The sequence below is a fragment of the Onychostoma macrolepis genome, chromosome 16 (genome assembly GCF_012432095.1).
Source record: "Onychostoma macrolepis isolate SWU-2019 chromosome 16, ASM1243209v1, whole genome shotgun sequence".
NCBI lineage: Eukaryota > Metazoa > Chordata > Actinopteri > Cypriniformes > Cyprinidae > Onychostoma > Onychostoma macrolepis.
In genome coordinates this window covers 15,013,125-15,027,098 of record NC_081170.1, presented here as the reverse complement: position 1 = coordinate 15,027,098, position 13,974 = coordinate 15,013,125, and the positions used below count along the sequence as shown (strand labels likewise).

Here is a 13,974-nt window from a genome sequence, read left to right as displayed (position 1 = left end):
TGAAAAAAGTTTTTTTTTTTTAGTAACAGCAACAACTATTTTGCATATAATATAATTACATTTCAATTTTTTTTGAAAGATTACATGCAATTAGAAATGAGAAAACACATATGTGGATATGAATACTTCCCTATTCAAAAAGCATTATGGCGTATTCATGATTCAGTTTCAGGGTTTTCCATAATGGGGTTCATTATGAATGAGAAAACTGCAGGGGTTTCCTGAGTAGATGAAAAGCTAATAATTAATAAAATCATGAAATCCCAAAACAGTCCAAATAACTTACTAAAAAGGGTTACATATTTTATTTATTTACTTGCATGTCATGTGACCATTAACTGTTAATAACTGTGAACATGCAAATGTCTTCTTAAGTCATTGAAATATTAACTTAAAATCTCAGAGGGTACTTCAAGTAAATATTTCAGGTCAAAGGGGTTTGGCTGACAAAAAAGTTTGGTAATTCCCAACCTATGGACCCTTTGCTATCCCATGAGGCCAGAAGGGTGATATACAGTAAGTAGGCTACCAAGAAAGTTGTTATCTGTGATTGTTGTTAGTATGTTATGCCAGACGGTCATATATCTTCCAGTGGACGAATGCTGCTTAAGGAATTTAGGATATTAGTAGTTTTATTTTATAGTGATTGTTTTATGGAAGCAATAAGGCACTTTAATGCATGCTGTATTCTGAATATAGTCATGGCTGAAGCAGCGCTGGATAAGGGTCCTGGAACACATCCTACAATAGCAAAAATAATTTAGGAAACCCATCTCTTGGAGGCGTCCTGCCCAACTCCCTTTTGTCATGAATATATTCAGAATATAGCACATCCTCTCACAGAATCCTTGAATTAAATACAGTTTGTAATAAAGCTTAAACGTCAGTCAGGTAACCCAAAATGCAAAGCTGTGTATGAGTGAATGCAATACTTGAAAGAACCACTAGGTGCCCCTACTTCTGTATCAGTGTCATGGCATATAAAGGCTTTTCTGCATGTATGAATTGTCAGACTGTTTTGGCACATAGTTCAGCACTGTTTAATATCTCCCTCATGTATAGCCTAGCAGACAAAAATCCCACTGTTATCAAAACTTTTATCTCTGTATCACTTAATTTTTAAACTATTATGGTATTCATAAATCGAATGTCATTAAAACTGCAGATTCTTTGATCTCATTTCATCAAGTCTTTGGTCTCATTTCAAGATTTTTCAGATAAAATGCACTGCCTTGTGAAATACAGCACATTTTCTGTCCTGCTGTTTATAAATGCATTCATTCCTGGACATCCTGCCTGCACTCAGCATTCAGATCAGCTGACATTTTAAGAACTATGATAAATCAGATTGAGTCAGAGCTTTAACCCTCAGAGACCCAACGGAACTGCAATGTTTATATAAAGAAATTAAATAACACCCAATTATATATGCATTCACTTTGATAAGAATATTTATTATTTACATTTTTTTAGATTCTTAACCTTACTGGTTGACTGGTTGATAGGCTATATATTGTTTTTTTCAAACACATCTCTGTGCTGAATTGTGTTGTCAATTCAAAACTTTAATTTACTGTCTTGATAAATAGTGAAATTTTGCAACACTAAATGCCCAGTGTTCCATTTTTGCAACATTTTTTTTTTTTTTAATTATACCTTTATGTAAATTTTGTCTTATCAAATGGTCTTTATAACTACTGGCTTTCTACAGACATGTTAAAGGGTTACAAAATATCAATATCCGTGCTTGGGTCTCTGAGGATTGAGCATATTAATCGTGTTATCATAGGAATCTTTCTCTCCCTCTTAACCAACTTACTTTCACCTCTTCTGGACCTCCATTAGTGTGAACTCATCAGCAGGGCCTTTGGTCTGTGTTACCATGACAACCAGGTCAACAGCACCGAAGAGTGGACTAAACACTGGTCAGTTCAGAGGCACTTTTCTGGCCAAGGCTGTGGAAAGACAGTGTGTGTGAAGGCTTATGTGTGTATGTGGTACTATGAGTCACTGTTTGCCTGTGCAGGTGTGTGTCTCTCTCTTTCTCTCTGTCTGTCGTCCTCCCTGTTTTTGTGACAGGGCTTGTCTATTTTGCAGTCTGTGGGTCAGTTGGCAGGTCCGGGGTCAGCGAGGGGCATGGTGTGCAGGACCTCGTCCAGCAGCTGCAGGGCACGGTGTAGATGAACTTCCACCCAGCACGGTGTCTGTTTGATGGTCTGTCGAGGGTAGTCAGGTCCCCAGCCTTTTACAAAACTCAGCCTTAGGATACACAAACGTCTCAGGTCATCAACACCTATCCCGGCTGCCGCCGACAAACCTGTGAAAATGTATAAGGAAGAGTGTGTATTACAGGAAGCAAGTACAATTTTGAAAGGCACCATTTTAAGATTAGGGCTGGATTCTGATTAGCTCATGATTCGATTCAGATTCATTTGGGAATATATCCATTATAGTGCTAATTTTGCTGACATAAAAATTCTTTCTCAGTAATAAATTGTAACATTACAGTTTGGTACAATACAAAATTATTAATTTTGATAATTATCAACAGAGTCCAAACTATACAGTTCAATTGCTATTAAATTAATAGAGACTTTTAAATCATTTGTTAAAAGCGCTACTTCAAAAGAGTAAGTATTTTGTGAATAGGACCACACTGGTATGTTTTTAATTCACTAAAAAGAACCAGTTCATAAAAGTGATTTGTTCATGAATCGAAATACACTGGTCATGCTGTATATTTTTGATTCTCTAAATGAACTGCATTGGCATTATTATGCTGTACACATCACGTTCAATTCAGACTACAAAATTGGGTAAATTACTTGTTTTGCTGTGGGGATTTATATTCAGTGCACTGCTGATGAAAAGCAGTTCAGGAAAGACTGGCACCACAGAGTAAACAAAACAGTCTTGGGGTTTTAGGAAAAGTTAACGAGATTGTTCAAATAGTGATCACATTTAACTGGAAAATCAAGTGTTTTTGGGACCAGCAACTCACTGATGGCTGGAGCGATTCCTCCAACACTGCCAGGCCCCGGGATGTTCCCAGCCACTGCTGCAGCCTGTGCAGCCGCAGCTGCCTGCGCAGTCGCCGCTTGCTGCTGCATCTGCCTGTGACACTGACGAAGATCAAACACCTGGGGGAACAAACTGCTCTTAGTCCACAAACACTTACTGATTCAGATATTTCAGTCCTTGTCTACAACTTTATGCTTAACTTTACTGATTATGCTTGCTTTCTGGAACAATTTCAAAAAGAGCTGTCTGGCCCAAAGTTGTTCCCCTGGTTTTGATGCCTGATTTAATTGCAAAGAAAAAAGCAGTGCTAAAGAGTGATGTCATTAAAGATGTACCTTAATGAGGGCTCCTGGGTAGATCTTGTGAACGGCATCCCCTGGCGCTCTCCCTGCCTCTCTGTCCAGGTAGTAACTTTGCACGAAAACAGCATGGTCACTAAGGCAACGCATCCACACGTCCCCCTCCCCACGGCACTCCAGCTGAACACCTTTACCAATGTGAAGCCTGTTGGGCAGATGTCAGGTGTTCAAAAGGTTGAATCTCCAGCGATGAATGAATGTGTATAAGTATTATGTTGAATGCACACTGACCGTGCTCTCTCGCTGGCATCAGTTCGGTGAACATTGCTCAGCTGACCCAAACAAAAGCGGTCCCCGCCTGAAGGGTCCACATATCCATCCACCGTCACCACAGGACAATTGGCTAGAACTTTAAACATCTCCCCAACCTGCACGTCCATCTCGAAGTAAGAGATTGAGCACCAGAACTCTGGGCCTGCAGTGCACAAATAAATGACACACTAATTTAATACAGAGTGTGGTTTATGTAAATGTGTGTGTGTGTGTGTGTGTTGTACCTGGATGGTTAGAAACTGGTTGAGGGTATGAGGCTGGTGTGTGATGCTGAGACCCTGATAACAGTATAAAAAATAACATTAAAAACAAAATGATAAAAAGATGATAAATTTATATAAATTTATTTTTATCATATAAATATATATCTATCATGACAACTCTCTGAAGATTTTAGCATGGTAATGGATATGACAATGTTAATGTATTTGGTCTTGGCGGAATAGATCTGCTACGCTGCTGCTGCTGGTTATTGCTGTTGTTGTAGATTATTGCTGCTGCAAGCAAGTACAGGAACTTGCTATTGCCAGTGCATATGGCCATACGGTGCTGTCAGTATTTAAGACATACTGCTACTGCACAAAGAGCATATAAAATAACCCGAAGCAGATCTATTCAGTTGGAGCTGGGGAAGATGGAGGGTTTCAGAGGAACTGCAAAATGCTTAAGTGGATGCTAACCAGCCATTTAAATGTAAAGCAGCAAGCACAGTGGCTGCGTATGCAACATGAACCAATCAGCTTGTGCCAAGTCGTTTAATGCTGTGAATACCATTAGTTATGTTAAGTAGCCATCAGTCTATGCCATTTAGAGTTTCATAAAAGAACTAGGCATTTATATCATTAGATAGAGAGCCATCATTGTATATAATCATTATGATGACAAAAATCTATGTAACAATTACAAAGTGTATTACATTTTAAGAAACATTTTTGATACATATTATGTATTTATATATTATTTATATACACTACTGTTTAAAATTTGGGGTCAGAAATAGTTTTTTTCTTTAAGAAATCAAATTCAGCTTTGCCATCACATGAATACATTGCATTTTAAAATCTATAAAAATAGAAAATGGTTACTATAAATTGTAAATATACTGTTTTAATGTATTATTTTATAAAACAAATGCAGTCTTTGTGAACATAGGTTATTTCATTCATAAAATATTTTTTAAATCGTACTTTTAAACTTTTGAACAATAGAATATATATATATAATGCATTTGTGTGTATTTATATTAATACTGTCAAACGATTAATCGTGATTAATCGCATCCAAATTAAAAGTTTTTGTTTACATTATATATGTATGTGTACTGTGTATATTCATTATGTATATATAAATACACACACGTACTGTATATATTTTGAAAATATTTACATGTATATACATTTATATATTTATATTCTTATATTTTATATTATATATAAATATATTTAATATATAAACATAACATATTTTTCTTAAATACATACATGCATGTGTTTGTATTTATATATATATACATAATAAATATACACAGCATACACATATATTATGTAAACAAAAAATATATTTTGGATGCGATTAATCGTTTGACAGCACTAATTTATATATTTTATATATTTATTTATTATATGCGTTTATTAAAATATTTTACGATTATTATTATCTACATTTTACAAAAACGTGTTGACATGACATGTAAATGTACATACAGAAGTGGCTAGTGTGAGGGGGAGGGGCTTGCTGATGACTCCGCCCATTCTGCTGTGGTCCAACAGGAGTATAGGAGGCTGTGCTGGACCCTGTCCAGGTTGTTGCTGAGATGTTTAAAAATAAACACATTTAATATGACTTCATACTGATTTCATAGATCAGACTTTCACTGATAATGTCATACAGATGAACTGCCTTACAAACATATACAACTTGTAAAGTCTTGATGATAAAATTCAACAAGCTCAATAGTCAATATATGACCCCGTGTGATTTATAAAAAGTAAAAACTCACTGTGGTAAGATCCCTGTGTCTGTGTGTGCTTTGAGGTGCTGTATTCACTCTGGTTGACGGAGGGCTGCTGGGAAGATGGCTGGCTGTGTGTGGGTGCGTGACTGTGTGTTGGGGTGGAAGGTGGAGAGCTGGAGGTCAAGGCACGTCCCGCTGGGGATGCGATCTGCAATAGTCCTTCAGGGCGTTCCGGCTGCATTGACAACCTGGATGCACTTGCTTTAGAGAGTTAGAGAGATAATGAGATTGATAATGTGTCACTATCTCATTATAATAAAACATTATTATTTTTTTTAAAACAGCATGTCAACTTAAAGTTTGTTTTTCCATTGCTAAGGTAAAACACCAACTAGTAGATTTTGAAAAATTTTGTTATGCACACCCCATTTATTATCAGTCAATCAATCAATCCAGTATAAAGTCAAAAATAATTTGTGTAATAAAAATGACTAAATAAAGCTTATTAAATATGCCCCATAATGCAATTAGATGTTTTTTAGTTCAAATCATTCAATTGCACTGAAACATAATTACTTCATTAATTTTTATGATTACACTGCCAGCACTGCTTTGCGACAAAACCCCTTACTCCATGCTTTGCTGTACTTACAGGGTGGAGAGAGGGGCAGGCTTGGGTAGAGAGTGACTGAGGAAGTGGTCCGCTGGGGCGGCTCTGGGGACATCAGTCTCAGCGGCTGTGGGCTGTAGTGATCTGGAGGATGATGGTCTTGCTGTAAGGTCATACTCGACGGACCCTCCATCTGGATGCAGTCATGTATGTGTTCTTCTTTTATCAGCCTGCCTGAGGGATGAGAACGAGTGTCAAAACATCTTTGAGCTCCTCTCCAAACTCCTGTCCCTGTTTGTCTCTTTCACTGCAAGGCAAGTCCTTGCATGTCTTGATCTGACACATTTTATGGCAGTCTCTGTCTGATTAAAGGCTGGCTGCCAGCAGCGCAGCGATCAGGGCCATCAGCGATTAGCCCGGATGAATGCTTGAGACATTTTTTCACATGTGGAGAAGAAATACAAGCGCTAATGTCCTCCACTATTTACTCAGAGCTCCACTCACCTGTGTTTGGCAAACTGAATCCCACTGAGAAGAAAGAAAAATAATAGAGTCAAACATTCATTGCCTATTCTTTATCAAAATATATCCTTGTAAAATGATAAAAGTGATGAAAAAGGTTTATTTCATTTCATAGTTTGTGTTTTTAGTAACATACGCACCAATCCCAGGGGACACCACGCGCTCATAGTGGTAGGGGTTCACACACACGTTATCGTACTTCAGATCGAATGCATACTGACAGAACTTGACATGCTTGAGTTCATTCTTGTGAAGGTCTGGCCATCGCCACAGACGAGCATATATGACATGAGGGAAACCTTTCCGCCCAGCCACCTGAGGAGTAATCACAACATTATTATGTTGTGACATTATTATATATTCTTAATTAGAGAAATTAACAAAAAATTTACACAGCTTTATGGGGTTGTCAACTGTATATGAGGCTTGCATGTTCTTTTGTTTAAGTTACATGCAATTGAGTTATGAACACTCAGCAAAGAAAAGACTTGTTGATTTTCTACCTACTGACTTCTCTATATTCTGTTGAAATTTTTGTTCATCATTTTGATCTCCTTTTATCTATTAAGTGTTATTATTACTGCACTGACTGGAACATTTTCTGGAGTGCATGCACTGATAATCGCTTATCATTAGTATCATATTCATTCTCCACCCTGTCCCGAGTCCTAACACCATTCCAAAGAACTATTCTCTGAGAGAAAAATGAATTTGATGATTTTGGCTCATGAGAAAGACATAACTAATGGCTTAGAAATAGATGAGCTTGTTACCCATTTGCCAAACGAAATAGTAGACTGATGTTGTAATGTGATGTAAAACACAACTGGAAAATGTGACAATTATGGTCTCTCCTTCCTGTTTAATAGACCTCAAGTATAAAACTAATGTGAAAATTAATGCTCAAAATAATAATTACTAATAATGTCATGATTTATTTGGAGAATGTCAAGTGAATTAGCTAAAATGTTCTTTATGCCTCTACCGTTCAAAAGTTTGGGGTGAGTCTCTTATACTCAATAAAACAGTAATACAGAGAAATATTATTACAATTAAAAATTACAACCCGAATTCCAGAAATGTTGGGACGTTTTTTGTTTTTTTAAATTATTTGAATAAAATGAAAACTAAAAGAATTTCAAATCACATGAGCCAATATTTTATTCACAATAGAACATAGATAACATAAATGTTTAGACTGAGCAATTTCACAATTTTAAGCAAAAAATGAGCTCATTTCAAATTTGATGCCTGCTACAGGTCTCAAAATAGTTGGGACAGGGGCATGTTTACCATGGTGTAGCATCTCCTCTTCTTTTCAAAACAGTTTGAAGACGTCTGGGCATTGAGGTTATGAGTTTCTAGAGTTTTGGTGTTGGAATTTGGTCCCATTCTTGCCTGATATAGGTTTCCAGCTGCTGAAGAGTTTGTGGTCGTCTTTGATGTATTTTTCATTTAATGATGCACCAAATGTTCTCTATAGGTGAAAAATCTGTTCAATTCAGCACCCGGACTATTCTACTACGAAGCCATGCTGTTGTAATAGCTGCTGTATGTGGTTTTACATTATCCTGATGAAATACACAAGGCTTTTCATCAGATGTCATCTGGAGGGGAGCATATGTTGCTCTAAAACCTTTATATACCTTTCAGCATTCATAGTGCCTTCCAAAACATGCAAGCTGCCCATACCGTTTGCACTTATGCACCCCCATACTATTAGAGATGCTGGCTTTTGAACTGAACGCTGATAACACGCTGGAATGTCTCCCCTCTGTTTAGCCTGGTGTCGTCTGAGGGCCCGAAGACAACGGGCATCCAACAAAGGTCTTTGGCCTTGTCCCTTATGCACAGAGAGTTCTCCAGTTTCTCTGAATCTGTTGATGATGTTATGCACTGTAGATGATGAGATTTGCAAAGCCTTTGCAATTTGACGTTGAGGAACATTGTTTTTAAAGTATTCCACAATCTTTTTACGCACTCTTTCACAGATTGGAGAGCCTCTGCCCATCTTTACTTCTGAGAGACTCTGCCTCTCTAAGACATCCCTTTTATAGCTAATCATGTTATAGACCTGATGTCAATTAACTTAATTATTTGCTAGATGTTCTCCCAGCTGAATCTTTTAAAAATGTCTTGAATTTCCAGCCCTTTGATGCCGGCAGGCATCAAATTTTAAACGAGCTCATTTAGTGGATAAAAGTGTAAAATTTCTCCATTTAAACATTTGTTATGTAATCTATGTTCTATTGTGAATAAAATATTGGCTCATGTGATTTGAAAGTCTTTTAGTTTTCATTTTATTCACATTTAAAAAACATTTCTGGGTTGTATTTAATTACAATTTATCACTTTAATAATTTTTATTGTAATTTATTCCTGTGATAGAAAAGCTTTAATTGTCAGCAGCCATTACTCCAGTCTTTCTTCAGAAATCAGTCTAATATGCTGATTTGGTGCTCAAGAAACATTTATTATTATCATCAATATTGAAAACATTTGTGCTGCTTATTTTATATTTTTGTGGAAACTGTGAAACTTTTTTTTTTTTTTCACGATTGTTTGATAAATTCAGAATTCAGAAATGTACAAATGTAAGATTATTTTTCTTTACTGCCACTTTTGGTCAATTTAATGCATCCTTCTAACTGTATTAAAATATTACTGCCCCTGAAATTCTGCATGGTGGTCTTTATTTGTATACATTTCTTTCCAGTTATATTTAGTTTTAAAGAAAATACGTTTTAGAGGTAAGTTTACATCATAATTATATTGTATTATATATTTAGATAACATCAGATAATATAATTTTAGGTCATTTTTGTTGTATCTAAAGAAGGCAAGCTATAGATCTAAATTTTGAGTCTAAGGATTTAAAGAGCTTTTGTTACTACTTCACAATGAATCCATATTAAAGGAGTCATATGACGTTGCTAAAAATAACATTATTTTGTGTATTTGGTGTAATGCAATGTGTTTATGCGGTTTAAGGTTAAAAAAACACTATTTTCTACATACTGTATATTATTGTTGCTCCTCTATGCTCCACCTTTCTGAAACGTGCCGATTTTTACAAAGCTCATCGTTCTGAGAAGTGAGGTGTGCTCTAATTGGCCAGCTATCCAGTGCGTTGTGATTGGCCGAATACCTCAAGCATAAGACAGAAATGTTACGCCCCTTACCGTATTGTGATGCTGTGTCCTGGCACGACGACACAAAAACAATAAAACACTTTATAAGCGAGGCATTTGTTGCATCCAGTGGGGACATAATTACTGATTATAATGACTTATACTGTCTTTTTACGCGTCGCGTTGCATTTGCAAATGACAAACAACAAGCACTACTCTACACAGCTCAAAACTCGCGTTTGACTCGTCAGTGGCAAATTCTTTAAATAAGAAAACATACTTCCAGGCTGTGAGTCAGAAGCGCTAGACTGTCCCGCCCTCTTTCTCTGCGTATATATTTGTTTTGAAAATCTACCCACACTGTGACATAGACATGTAGGGGTGTGTTTGAATGAGCCGTTTTAGGGGGGTGTGGTCGAGTCTTAACTTTTATAAAGAATATCTCTTTGGTTTTGAGACTTCAGTCTTTGCAACTTCAGGGATCTTATCTATGCACAAACAGCTTGAAACACTCCAAAGAGAAAGGAAAACTTGAAATCGCATCATATGACCCCTATTAATATTAACTAGACAAGAGTTAAGAATGGTCAAACTTTTGGATGGATGGAAAGGTCTGAAGTCAGAGATCAGAAAGGACAAGAGGGAACACAGAAAGTAAAAAGTACAGAGAAACATTTGACTCTGGTGTCAGACCATCTTCTCTAAATCAAGTGTGAGTGGCAACACATTGTGACCTCATTTGCTATTGGAATGACTTACAATTCTCCACCCAGGAGACTGACCTTCCTGAGCAAGTCAAAGCAGAGACAGTCGGCGCACAGACAGAGACAGAGCTGGTCCACTGCCAAACCCATTACGTTTTACAAAGTCACACACAGACAGAGTACCATATTAAACTCTCAGAACTCTCTCATTTTCATAAACATCGCATTTCTCCACTAACAAACCCTAATAGCTGTGCTTGACATGAAACAGAGAGTTCAGCTCAAATCCATACTGATGCACACGTGCATTTACAACTTGTTGCATAAATGTCCTACTTGAACACATTGCACTCATGCTTCAAATACTGACGTCTCTCTCCCACATACACAGACTGCGAGACAGACAGGCTTAAGCTTGGCCCCGCCCCTTTCCTGTGTTTCAGACAAAACAACCCTTCCTTGCCCTCCACCCGCCTCTCTCCCCGTCTACAGCTGGGGGAAGGGAAAACTCTCTGTCTCGCTCTCCACGGGCCTCTCTTCTCTCTCAAATCATGAAATGACTATTTTGGGAGAAAAGATTCCATGTTAACATCACTCATACCTCGATTCTCCTCCTCTGATGGTTATAAATGCCACAGAGGTGAAAGTCTGCCAGACTTTTGGTCTTAAATGTGAAAACTGATCACATAACAAAATGTCACACTGTATTAGAAAACATTACGATATGATGTGACTGTTTATTTGTTGGTAAAAGTGTTTATGCATGCTTGTTGGTTTGACTGGCTCTTTAAGTGAATCTATTTCAGTTAATTATGTTCTTGAAAATTCATAATAATGTAGATGACACAAGCGAAGTCACGTCTGTCATGGAAGCGGCATGGAACCTCTAGGAAAAATTTGCTGGGTCTTTTTCTGTATTTTGACATGTAATTAACGCTGACATGTGGGAGCTTTATTTGATATTGTTTATGTTCAGATTTCATTTGAAGTGGAGAACTGGCCACATACCCTGTTTACACAATGTCAGTCACATTCAGAGAAATAATTAACACTGAAAAATGATTGCTCTTTTCCATAATAACAGCCTATTTATGTGTAAGATGATACCTACAGCCTGGTATACAATATTACCCTGCTGAAAAAAAACAGCATTGCTTAGCATGCGAGTTTCAGTGTTATTTCTGTGTCATCTATATACTATTATAGTATTCATATTACTATTTTGAATTGGCTTTCATTTTAATTTTAGTTTCAGTTTTAGTTTTATTAGATTTTGTTTATATCTATATAGCTTTAATTCATTTTATTTTAGTACTTCAACCTAATGCTCTAACTTCACTCTGTTACTCTAACTTATTTATTTCATTTAATTGTTAAGACAACATTTCTAATTTTGTATAATTTTTAAAAGTGTTTTATTTAATCCTTACTTCAATTAACAATTTTTAAAATAGTTTTAATTAAAAATAACAACACTGGCTCGTATATGACTTGTTTTTAATGTTGGTACCCAGGCTGGGATGCTTGTCTCCCCATCAGACTTCTTAATTTGCTTCCTTGATCAACCAGCATCATCAAAAGTCACTGACCATTTGTGGTTGAATCCTGTTAGTAGTTAAGTTTCACACGGATATGTTGGTTGACTAGACAGACCAGCTCCATACAAGCTGAATTAACATAGCTAACTAGATTTCAACAGGGTAGTTTAGCATGGTCTTACATACTGTGAACTGTTACTCCAGATTACACATTGTCTGATTTTCATTAAGTATGATTAATAAGTGTCAAAAACAGATGATGTGGGCCGTTAGTGCTCTGACCTGCAAACGTCCGTCCAGCGTTCTTTGTATGGTGACACATTTGCTTGGATGAACTCCATTTGTTGTGATAGCAGTGATGAGGGAGTCGAGCTCGTCTCTTTTCTCTTTGAGTTTCTTTACCAGGCTTTCGATGGCACGTTTGGCGAAGCTCTCATTCTCTCCTCCCTGGCGGTGGCACATCAGGCTGTGAACGATGCTTAAACATGCATCACTGCTGCTGGGCGCATTCACAGACATTCTGCTCTCACTAATTTAGAAGAGAAGCAAAGAAAACATGGTACATGACTGTGGCCCGGACACTTCAGCAACACTTAAAAATGTATGAATGTCATGGCATTGGATATAAACACATAAAATCATGTGGTAATTGTTTTAAAGAAAGAATGAAAGAACAAGCACAGTTTTCACTCAAAACATTTCACAAAAAGTTGATTGTCAAACTTTTCAAGTGTGGTAAAAATGTCCAAAAACTTTTGCGGCCACTGTATAGTCTTCAAAGCAATACAGAAAATGTATACAAATACAAGAATGTAACCACAGGTCTCAGAACTGGGCATTCAGACTGGCATTGCTGCACAGGTGATGAGGAGAATAGGATTTAATTTCAAGTAAGCTAACTTAATAGGCAGATACACAAAAACAGATTTCAGAAATACAGAATTCAATTCAATGAAACTATACTTATAACTTAAACAAATAAACTTAAGTGGGAAACGCCGAACAGTTACTTCCTGACTCAGACACGTATTTATTCGGTTTCACTCTTTCTGAGACCTTATATAGTTACTGACACAACTATTAATTACTAAATACATAAAACACAAACAACAAATGAATGTAAATCAATATAAGGACTACTTACAATGCAGTTAGGTGTCACATGTGCGTACTCTTCTGTGTATGTCTGCTTACGACTGACTCGCTCGCGGTACTTGCTCGTTTGTGCACAGAGAGAGAGAGAGAGAGAGAGAGAGAGAGAGAGAGAGAAAGGTAACTCCCCTGGCGACACAAATGTAGAGTTATTTGTCATACACTTAAACAAGCGGCAGTAAAACTGAAATCTGAAAGGCAGACTAAGACCGACGGCCACATTGTAATGTAATTTAATGTAATAATGCAATTTAAAACAAACAATCAAAAATAAATATATAGTAATAAAAATTAGTCGGTGCGCAAAATAAAATAAAATTAAAAACTGTAAAACTTTGTGAAAAGAATATCGTCCGATGGTGATATTTTTGGTCGCTGCTCGAAATCATTTTAAAGTTCTGTGGAACGCAAGTAAAAATGAAGTAAGTAACAAGAACTAACCAAACTAACAAAAGGGCTGGTTTACCTGGTCGGTCAGCTGACTTGTATAGTAAAACATCTTAGATTGAATTTAGTAATAATACTACGGATCAAAGAAACCCTTAACTGGGTATTTTTGATACACAATAGATAAGCTAAATGTTTCTCTTACGGCTTAAACATTTAACATCACTCTAATAGTGAAATAAAAAAATAAAAACGTTATACAAAATATTATCCAGATCACATTTTAATAATTAATTAAAAAATATAATAAAATAGATGTTATT

General features: G+C 36.5%; 1 protein-coding gene across 1 annotated transcript; it reads right to left on the bottom strand.

Moving 5' to 3' along the window:
• Positions 1-46: 46 nt before the first annotated feature.
• Positions 47-13,393, bottom strand: smad10b (SMAD family member 10b). The gene is made up of 12 exons (XM_058746668.1): positions 13,257-13,393; positions 12,395-12,641; positions 6,880-7,054; positions 6,722-6,745; positions 6,260-6,451; positions 5,653-5,868; positions 5,357-5,461; positions 3,878-3,931; positions 3,612-3,795; positions 3,357-3,525; positions 3,002-3,140; positions 47-2,317 (listed from the first exon to the last, which is right to left on the bottom strand). Exons 2-12 carry the CDS (start codon positions 12,629-12,631, stop codon positions 2,106-2,108), a joined length of 1,707 nt encoding a protein of 568 aa, XP_058602651.1. The 5' UTR covers positions 12,632-12,641; positions 13,257-13,393; the 3' UTR covers positions 47-2,105.
• Positions 13,394-13,974: the final 581 nt, after the last annotated feature.

Excerpts from the sequence above, each read along its gene's own strand:
- smad10b (XM_058746668.1), bottom strand. The coding sequence starts at position 12,631 with ATGTCTGTGAATGCGCCCAGCAGCAGTGATGCATGTTTAAGCATCGTT. Across the intron at positions 5,462-5,652 it reads GACACAGGGATCTTACCACA|CAACAACCTGGACAGGGTCC; the intron begins GTGAGTTTTTAC and ends TAAACATCTCAG. Across the intron at positions 3,526-3,611 it reads GATGCCAGCGAGAGAGCACG|GCTTCACATTGGTAAAGGTG; the intron begins GTCAGTGTGCAT and ends TCTGCCCAACAG.